The sequence below is a fragment of the Poecilia latipinna genome, unplaced genomic scaffold (genome assembly GCF_001443285.1).
Source record: "Poecilia latipinna isolate Pla-1442-1.1 unplaced genomic scaffold, P_latipinna-1.0 Scaffold647, whole genome shotgun sequence".
Classification (NCBI taxonomy): domain Eukaryota; kingdom Metazoa; phylum Chordata; class Actinopteri; order Cyprinodontiformes; family Poeciliidae; genus Poecilia; species Poecilia latipinna.
Genome location: NW_015113263.1, coordinates 151,424 through 161,798, shown reverse-complemented (window position 1 = coordinate 161,798; position 10,375 = coordinate 151,424). Strand labels below are relative to the sequence as shown.

The window sequence follows — 10,375 nt, the reverse complement described above, 5'->3', positions numbered from 1 at the left end:
CACACACACACACACACACACACACACACACACACACACACACATCATTTGGTTTTTATTGGGATAAAAATAAATGTTTCGATTAAAATCTACTGCAGTGGTATTTAGTTTGTGGCAAAATGCTGTAAGGCTGCGACGAGCTCATAAAAACTATCAAAGGGAAACAAACTAAGAACAAGTTACAGGCGATTAAATATGCAAATTAATAACAGAAACCAGTAAGTTAATTTAGTTATACTTTATAAAAGATATCCATATTCATTAAAAATCTAATTATCCTGATAAAAACAGTAAAACTATATAAATGACACATTACACCTGAAATACCCTGAGAGTCAGGCAGCAACTAGCAACTATTTTAATAATCGATTATTCTGACGATTAATCAATAAAACAATCAGGACATAGTTTCAAAACGTTTGGTGATGGAGCAGAAGGGTCGGCTGTCTGCCATGTGTTGGTGGTGTGTCTTAGTGGTAGTTATTGAAGAACATTTATTTTACACCAGGATCTTAACGTCGATCCTGCAGTGATTTTTACGTAGGTCTATAAAAATGATTCAACCTCAATCCTTTTCAAATAGGACAATAAACATTTTATTCCCTAAATTGTAGCGTTCCTTTAGTGAATAAAACAGGTAAAAGTGTTTTATCTTAAATGCTGAATGTAGATACATTTTATAGTTTACTTACTGTGCAGTGGTTTTACAGCAAATTGCTTTTTAAGTGCATGCTGCAGTTAAAGATTGATTATTAAACCAGTTGATTATTAATGTGATTAATGGTGTCAGTCCTCCGTGCCAGCAGTGTGTGTGTGTGTGTGTGTGTGTGTGTGTGTGTGTGTGTGTGAGACGGCGACTCACCTGAAGGGCAGGTAGGCGGCGTTGGAGCCAGAGATCAGCGCTCTGAAGGCTTCCTCTGGAGTCTTCTTCAGGTAAATCACCTGCAGGAAGGAAAAGCATCGTGACATCATCAGACCCAGAAGGGAAATGAAGCGGCGCTGCTGCAGGAAACACCGGCTGCGGTTCCTTACAGCTGTCCAAAGTCACATTTAGGAAATAGATCTGCTCATGGAAACACGACAATTTGGAAAAATTTACATTTTATGATAAAAGTTTTGGAGCCAGGATGAGGTGGAAATTGGTTTATTTCATAAAACTGCAATTAAAACTATTTTTTAGCCTCATAAGAGTCACTTGATCAACAACCGGACGTTACTACTGGTGGAAACGAAGAACGAGAAGAAGAAGGTGGTGGTGGAGCGGCTTGTTTATTAATGACTCATTGTGTCAACAATCTTATTCATGTTGTGTTTCTTATTTAAAGGAAATAATGTTATTTTAACTTTAGCGTTCGCCGTCATGACAGCAAAAGTTTGCTGGGCGATAAATTGTCCCAAAATTTATTACGATAAAATGATAATGTTGTTTTGAGGCCATTTCTAAGTAATATAACGCTAATAATAATGAACAAACACATTCTCAAACTTTAAATTCTAATGAACATTTAACTCCGGCACTATAAGACAATTTAAATATCAGAAATAAACAAACAAAATTAATTATGGAAACAAAACTGCCTTTCAAAATAAGGGCTATTTAAGACCAAAACACCAGACTGAAAACTTTTATCATCCAGTTTTTGGTAGAAAGAGAGAAAAGAGGAAAACATGCGATTAATTGATTAATTGATTTATTGATTAATTGGTTTACTGATTAATTGATTTATTGATTAATTGATTTATTGATTAATTGACTTATTGCTGATTGACAAAGTTTTGCACACATTTTAATGGAAACATTTCTGATTATCTGAAGGTTCTGGTTGATCCTGTTGAACTTCGACGCCGTCTTAGAGACAAGCAGAGGGAAGGCTGGAAACCGTTCTGCATCAGAAAATATGAAGAACTCTTATTGTTGCGGTTCTGGCCGGGTCCGACCCGGTCTGATTGTGTCGGAGCCAGAAGCCGCTCCGTGAACACAATCAACTTTTGTTTCAGCACCATCAAATATTCAACGTGCGAAACGCAGCAGGAGAGAGTGTGTGAGTCTAATGTCCCACCTGCAGAGTTCTGGACCAGAACCAGAACCAGAACCAGCTGGGTTTCTGGTTCTGAACCTTCTAGACTGGACTGGGACTCCAGAACTAGAAGATCCTGAACAACAAAGATCCAACAAAACCAGAACTAAGCAGAAAGCAGAACGGATCATTTAATGTAGAAATGTTGGGTTGAACGTTGGATAAGGATCATAAATCTTAATTCTTAATTAATAAATCATGAATCTAAATAAAGACAATAAATCAATTAATCACATGATCAAAATTTTTACCAAAATCTGGATGTTTAAATCTTCAGTCTGATGTTTTGGTCTCAGTTTCTCTTTTTTTAAGGATAATTTTGTGACTTCATGATTCATTTGATTTGTTGTTTTTATTTATTTTGGACATTTTAAATGTCTTCAGTTCCAATGATAAATGTTTATTATTAAAGTTTATTGATCTTTGAGCAATTTTTATCATTATATTACCTGAAAATGGTCTCAAAACAACAACATTATGGTTTATTGAAGTAATTACTGAGTTTATCATTCAGCTCTACATACGGCCAGACAGAGATTTACAGAGCAGCAGCAAAAGTAAAGGAGGAGGATTAGCAGTGCCTGGATGTTGAGCTGTTAGCATGTCACAACGCTCATGAGACTGGTAGACTGACTGTCTTCAGTCAGAGGCATATTTAGAGTCACTGCAGGACTGACTGCTACTGGAGATCCATCAGCAACAACGGTTTGAAGAGTCTTAGATGAAATTAGTTACAAAACGTAATTTCTCTCTTTGGGATAAATAACTGAATTGTTTTCTGCAGATGGTTTTGTAAAGTCAAAGCTAACCAGTTAGCATGCAGCTGGAAACAAACATCCCACTAAAACAGACAAGTTTCATCAGCTCTACTGGGGGTTAAATAATACAAATCTGAGAATATTTTATCATCTTTGGTCAAAACTCAAAGCTTTTTAGAGCAAAAAATGAGAGAAAAATCAGATTTTGGAGTTTATTTTAGAAAACCGTGATGTTCTTGTTTGTCTCTATAAACAACCAGCAGTTTTTCTCCAGTTTTTAAAGTGATGGTGGGATGTGCTGAGAGTCGGACTCACGGCGTAGCCGCCGATCAGCACGGCGGCGTTGGCGCGCTTCCTCTGGTCGAAGCTGGTGTAGTGAACGATTCTCTTCCTGGTCAGCGTGAACGACTGCACAGAAACACAAACACAGTTACTCGTCGTTTTCCTTCATTCCAACAGAAGCCGAGCGCTTTCTGTGCGTTATGAACGTGTGAACTGATGACTGAATTAAAGCCGGTCGGGTTCAAACTGCAGCGGCTGAATCAGAGGAAACGGCGAGCTACAGATTCTCTCAGCCGACTGTTAAACCGTCAGCTGCCTCCGTTTTCTCATTAGAGGCTCCGTGATGAACCCACTGGACCCGGATCGGCCCGCCAACACCGGCAGGAGAGCTCATTAGAACCCAGATGACAACATAACGCTAAGCACTGCAGACCAGCAGCATTACAGAGCGATGGGAAGAAAGTAAAAGCTGGTTCTTCTTGGTAATGAAATGATGAAAAGTCTGGCAAACATTTGTGTTCAGCTGCCAAAGAGTGAAGACTTCAAGGTTTATTACTTTTTACTTTTGTGTTTTTACCATGTGAAGCACTTTGACCTGCCTTGTTGCTGAAATAAACAATGAAACTTGATTTATTTATTATATTTTATGTTGTACAATAAGTGCTTACTTTCATTTAAATAATTTTCCATAAACAACTTCCTATGGAAAAAAATTAATCCTGATTTTGTAAATGTTTCTCTTTGTTTTTAAACCTACAAACAGAAATAAAACTGTACTTTTTAAGAAATGACCACAAATCAGATTGTTATTATAAATGTCTAAGTTGTGTTTTACTAAAAGTTATGTAACATTTATGGCTCTAAACAAGTTTTTATTTTTGTCTCTTCAGACGTTCAGAGCAGTGAGTGACATCAGCACCCAGTGAGTCTGACTGGTTTAAATGGGAACCAGCTGCAGGTGAACCCAGATCCTCCGTCAGTGTGATGAAACATGATCCGACTCGGAGAAAGTCACGCCGATCCGGACCGTCCGGTCGCCTGAGGAATCCGGGCGCCACGGCAACCAACACAAACACAGAGGAAGCGTGTTTAACGGTGTCTCGGCGGGAGGTTGCGTCACGCTCGCATCGCTCCGCGCCGCATTCAGGACATTCCTGCACAGGGAGGATCAGCAGCAGAGAAACTCACCTTCAGCTTCTTGTTGAGCTTGCAGCAGTATCGGTAGAGCATGGCCAGGTTCAGCGGCCCGAAGTCTGCGTAGAAACTGGGCAGAAACACAAGAGAAACGGCATGAAGCCGAGTCCGCAGACCGGAAACAGGAAGTAACGCTGACGATCCCCACTGCAAGTCCAGAAATACATCCTGCATGTGGGAAGGTTTCAGAACGATCCAAACATCCAGCAGGTCGCTCCAAACTCAGCTGAAACTTCTGACGGAAAACTGGTTTTCACTGAAAAATATTAAAATATTCTCTTTTGTTTACATTTGTTCTCACACAGCATGAAAGCTGCATGATATCATAATAACTCAGTTCATCGCATGATAAAGAAGGCGGTTTTGTTTCCAAATCCGTTTTATTTATAGCTACAGTTTTGCCTTTTTTAATCTCGTTTTATCGTTTTTGTTCATTTATTCTGGATGTTTAAAATGTCTAAACATTAAGTTTTAGTGGCATCAGAGGGTAAACCTGCGTCATCATGCAATATTATCGTTTAACACAGAGGTGTCCAATGTGCGGCCCGGGGGCCATTTGTGGCCCATGGAATGATTTTGGACGGCCCTTGATCACAGTTCAGGAACAACCTAAATTAAAAATTAAAACATTTTTGCAATTACAATTAAAAAGAAAAAAATACTAAATGTTTTGTGGCTGCCAGAGTCCTTCCAACTTGACATTTTTGTCCAAAAGGTTTGGACACCACTGGTTTAACACAAAGTTTATTGTGACTTGTCTAGCTGCAAGGAATCTGAAACCCATTTTCTCAGGATCAAACTGATTCATTTTCAATGTTTTTATTTGATTAAAAGACCTGAAGCAGCAAAAACAGATACACAGAGAACGAGTCACCAGATTTAAACACAGATCCTCCAACAGAGAAAGAAATCTGGAGGTGAAGTCATTTGACTTTTGGCTTCTGATGAACAAAAAGAAATCAAACTGATTCATTCAGTCATAACTCAACATTTCATCACTTTCATGTAAAACTAAACATTAGCAGCGTTTTGGAGACAGAAGGAGAAAGTTGGTTCATGAAAAAAAAAAAAACTTTTTTAACCTTTAAAGTGTCTCAAATATAAAAATAATGAAACATTTATTTAAGTTTTTGGGTCAAAACTCTCAATATTTTCTCTGGTGATGATTTACAGTCGTGGTGTAAATGAGTGAAAGCAGTTTGAAGTCAGACTTACTTCTCGTAGACAAACTCGTCGTCGGTGCAGAAGTAGTGGGTGTTGATGGTGCTTTTGGGTTTGCTGCGTAACGTGGCGAAGTACAGACGGTCTGCAGGGAAACATTAAGTGTTACAGTTAAACCAGATGCTACAGGTTATGACTACAGTACTCGCTCTGATAAACCTCCTCAGAGCTGAGATTCAGATGAATAAACACCGGGGAGATTCTGGGTCATTTCATTATCACAGCAGCTCTTGATCTTTGTACAAATTATATTTTTAAAGTGTTTCAGACTCTACAGGCAGCAGGACGACAGCTTGGCAAAACAAAGCTGATCAGGAGAAACACGAAAACAGCAGCAAACTTTTATTATTCAATACGTCCAGAAAACCAGACTGTCCTTTGGTCACATCTCAGGAACCAACCAGAAAACATCAGCAAAGCTTTCAGAGTTCAGACAACAGGACAAATAAGCAGAAGCTGATTTCCCCCTGTTACTATCTGAAGTTAAATCAAACCAAACTTCTGTTTTATGTCAGTTAAAATTATTTCTATTTGCTAAATGTAGACGACTTGTTAGACATTACTTATGGTGTCCCACAGGGATCAATGTTCAGTCCGTTATTATTCTGGATAATAATGTAAAAAATATTATCATGTAAATCAACGATAAATGTAAGGCAACAAAAATGCTTAAATTTGCCTCATTTGAGACACAAATATGTTTATATGCATCAAATAAACAGAAGCTCATGCAGACAGAGCAGAAACAGAATAACAAACTGAATCAAACCAAATTCATGATATTTTGAAATCTAAAACTACCTGTGGATAAAAGACGTAATAAAACAGCTGAAATAAGACCAACATGTCGGATATTTGGGGAGAAAATTGGTCGTAGTTTGGTTTGAATCTTGCACTTTTCTGTGATGTCAAACATTTGTTGGTATCATAAAATGTTGCAGTTTAATAGTGAAACAGGAAATTTAGGATGGTTGTGTTTATGTTTCATCCAGACAGAAATGACTTGGAAAAATAAAATAAAGATTTACAGGATTTTATTCTTACATTGTTGTTTTTTAAAACCTATGTTCAAAACAAAACAATACACTTTAATTACAATGCTATTTAATTTGAATGAATGAATTATTAAATCCCACATCTGTAGAAACAATACAAAGATAATAAAATGCAGTCTGATAGTTACATTTTTAATTATTTTTCAACAAATTCCTTTAAATTCCTGCGTCAGCATTCTGAAGTCCCAGTAAACCACCTGGGTTGAATCAACTGGGATTTTTGCTGTCCATTAAATCAAACCAGTGGCCTTGGTTCAGACCAGATTTCCCACACGGCTTTAACTGGCTGTGAACACTTCCTGTAATCATCATGACTAAGCTGCAGCCTGAGAGACGGGAAAGATCAGCTCAAGTAAAAACAACTCAGGCTCCAAAATTAGACAAATTAAATGTCCAATCCGCCGCCTGCCGGTTGAAACCTTCACATTAGTTAGACCAACAGCTGACCGACAACTAAAGAACTTCAAACATTTTGACTGAAAAATAGAAAAAAGAATAGAAAAAAATTCTGGTTTAATAATAAAAACATTGTTTTAAGAGATAATATTCAATCTTTGATGTTTAACTTCTATGGTAGCTACTAGTGGTGACACTTTTTGAGGAAAAAATAAAATATTTTATACTTTTCTAACTGCTGAACCTTTTGGAGATTAAAATAAGACAGTAAATACTGTATCGTCATTGGAAGTACTTTACCCTGTTCTGACATACATATTACCTGCTGTAAGTTGTATTTTTATTCATTTTACATAAAATTTTTGATTTAGAAAAAATTTTAAATGTCTGTCTGGACTTATTTTTTAATCACATTATTTATTAGATATCTTTGTTGTTAAAATACCAATATTGGGACATAATTTAACTTTTAAAGATTAAATCAGATGTTCTGATTAGGTAATCTTTTCACAAAATACTTTATTCTTCTGTCTTGAATAATTGCTTTTACGTTTATCTTGAGTAAATATATGTCAAGTACTGCTTTAGTACTATACTCACCTCTGGTAGATTCAATACAAAAATAATGTGTTTTGAAATTAAAAAATAATTGTAAATAAAGAATATAATTTGTATTATGTAATGAACGTTATATAATACATTTTACTTAAAAAGGTTGACAGGAATAGTCCAAACTAATTGAATGCTGATCAAAATGGGAGCTTTAAAAGGTTGGAAAAAAGGTTATAAAGTGAGTTTCTTAAATTCAAGTATTATATTTTAATCTTTTTTAATGAACTAGTCTTGTGGCGTTTAGTTTTATTACTGATTTTAACGTCATATTGCTTAAAGTTACCTTTGATCAACTCTGCCGCTCCCCGCGGCTCTCGTTCCTCAGCCATCCGGAACAGGGTAGACGGAACCGGGGAGCGATTCACAACTCCACGGTCATGAGTCAAGTCTAATTCCTGCACTCGTTCAGCTTCTGCCGAAAACTCCAGAAAGGGTCCGTCTAACTCCTGGGCGGCTTCAGAAAGTTTTCAAACTGCTAGCAGCTCTAGCCGTTGAGGAGCTAGCAGCGAACCGCACACAGCGTGTTTAAAAAGTTGTAAAACTTCCTCCTCAGCTTCCCATCGGTCACTGTAGCTTCCTCTCGTTCACTGCGAATTTATTCCCATTGTTTCTTTTGTTTTGTTTTTCCCCCTTTACCCGATAAATATGCTCTGATTAGCATATTAGCATGTTAAAGCTCCGCAAGCTTGACGAGAGTCTGAAACTCTGATTGACCAAATCCCTCCTTAAGATACGTTGCCATAACAACGACAGCCGCTCTAAGGGACACCGCAGCCAATCAGCGAACAGAACACTTTGTGCCGCGTTCATGGTCCACTGGGAAACACCCCAGGAAGAAAAACAGGAACCCCAGAAAAACCAGGGAATTTGACTCAAATTTTTTTTACTGTAAAGCAAGTATTGTTTAATACTTGCTTTACAGTAAAATAAAATGTAATTTTTCGAGTTGTGTAATTCTGATCTGAATTTTTAACTGTGTGTATGATTACAGCGCATGTTTGGTTCTACTCCTTTGGATTTCATCACAAAAAAGGAATAAATGAAGCTTTAGACTAAATTTACTATAAAATACTCCTTAAAAACTCAAAGTGCTCCATAAAATAATTGAGATATTTTCAAAATTTACTATATTTGTTTTATGCTGGTACATCTAAATAAAATAGAATAAAGTAATTTTATTTCACAAATTTATAACAAACCTGTCCAGGGTGTACCCCGCCTCTCGCCTGGAACGTTAGCTGGAGATGGGCACCAGCACCTCCAGATCCCATTAAGGGACAAGGGTGTAAATGGATGGATGGATAGAAATTTATAACAAATTGAGTACATACACCATTGCTTATTGCAAGTAATTTCTGTTCACCAGCATCAAATTAACTAATAGAAATAATTTGACATTATAACTGACCCAAAACTAGAATAAATTAGTCAACTTCAGAAAGTGAGGGGGGAATGTATCTGTCTTTTTAAGTGTTTTAACTAGTTTCCCAAATTTATGCTTTTAATCAAACATTATTTTGCATTTTATTATTATACTGTGCAGTATTAATTTCAAGCACTTTCAAGGACTTTATATACTTTACAAAGCTTAAAGACACAAAATTAAATTCAAGGAATTTCAAGCACCTGTAAAAACTGCAGAGGAAAACCTGCTGAAGAAGAAATGTGTTCTGATTTGAAGGTTTTTGGGTTTCAGCATCCAGATGAGCAAAATCAGCTTGATGAAGCCAAACTGACCTGCAATCAGTGAGATCCAGACGCGGTTCGGTTCTGGTCCGGGTCCAGGTCCCGGTGTGGGCTGCGGGGCCTGGGATTGGTCCTGGTGCCTCCTCCAGGGCCCCGTCTCGGTCATGCTGCAGGACGGCTGGCGGACTGCGAGGACACTGAGCCAGGACGCTGCGGCGGTACCAGCAGCGACCCGGGTTGGGTTACAGCCGGTGCCGGAGGAGGACAGAGGTGTGAGCTTACAGCAGCCTCGGGTTTCAACACACGGAGCACCGAGCCGGACTCCAGCTCACCTGCAGCAGGTCAACACGACACCGCGCCACTGACGCCACGGAAACGGGGCGGCACAGGAAGTTCTGGTTCTGATCCAGCAGCTGGAGTCTGGAAAAGGTCACGCTTTGTTTTTGTTCTCCCATCCTCAGCTGGAGGAAACTACATTACCCAGAATTCAGCTGCTTTCATTCAGTTTCCCCAAAAGCAAAACATTTTTTTTAAATGAAACAAAAATCTTGATTGTTTGGAAGAATTTTATTTAATAATTTCATCACATTATTAAGGAAACAAAAAGAAACCCTGAGCGACAGAAACTAAGAGGGTCGGCCATGTCAGGAGCAGCTACAAGTCCAGCAGAGTGTGTGTGTGTGTGTGTGTGTGTGTGGCTACAGGTTGGGGTTAACCACTCCAGATCCTTGACACTCGATGATGTAGGTGACGCCGCTGCTCAGCTCGTCTTCGCTCTTCGTTATCGTAAACTTCGCCTGCAGACACAACAGGAACAGGAAGAATTAAAGTTTCAAAATAAAAGTCTAAATGAGTTGACTTTGATTCTAATTATAAAGCAGCTCCAGGAGAAAAAAATGTTTTCTGGAGACTAAAGAGGAACATTAGGAGGAAAAACAGGGAAGCTTCTACCATCCTAACGGGGCAGTACGGTGGTGGCAGCATCATGTGGGGAGATTTAAACTCACACATCACAAATTATTAGAGATGTGCCGATCAGGTTTTTTTCTGCCGATTCCGATCATCCATGAGGCTCGATCACCGATACCAATCA

At 38.3% G+C, this 10,375-nt stretch overlaps 2 protein-coding genes across 4 annotated transcripts in view; both read right to left on the bottom strand.

The window, feature by feature from the left end:
• cdc14ab (cell division cycle 14Ab) overlaps positions 1–8,337 on the bottom strand; it is a 36,646-nt gene extending 28,309 nt beyond the window's left edge. For 2 of the 3 annotated variants that reach the window (XM_015043754.1, XM_015043755.1), the window contains exons 1-5: positions 7,880–8,337; positions 5,528–5,618; positions 4,307–4,382; positions 3,152–3,244; positions 863–942 (exon numbers count right to left, since the gene is read on the bottom strand). In XM_015043754.1, the coding sequence (XP_014899240.1) occupies positions 863–942; positions 3,152–3,244; positions 4,307–4,382; positions 5,528–5,618; positions 7,880–7,925 (386 nt within the window). In that variant the 5' untranslated portion in view covers positions 7,926–8,337. The remainder of the gene's footprint in view (positions 1–862; positions 943–3,151; positions 3,245–4,306; positions 4,383–5,527; positions 5,619–7,879) is intronic. The other variant, XM_015043756.1, reaches the window with a different exon arrangement.
• Positions 8,338–9,830: 1,493 nt separating this feature from the next.
• The window catches only part of rtca (RNA 3'-terminal phosphate cyclase), a 9,192-nt gene continuing 8,647 nt past the window's right edge, over positions 9,831–10,375 (bottom strand). The window contains exon 11 of the mRNA XM_015043757.1: positions 9,831–10,079. Coding sequence (XP_014899243.1) covers positions 9,981–10,079 — 99 coding nt within the window. The 3' untranslated portion in view covers positions 9,831–9,980. The remainder of the gene's footprint in view (positions 10,080–10,375) is intronic.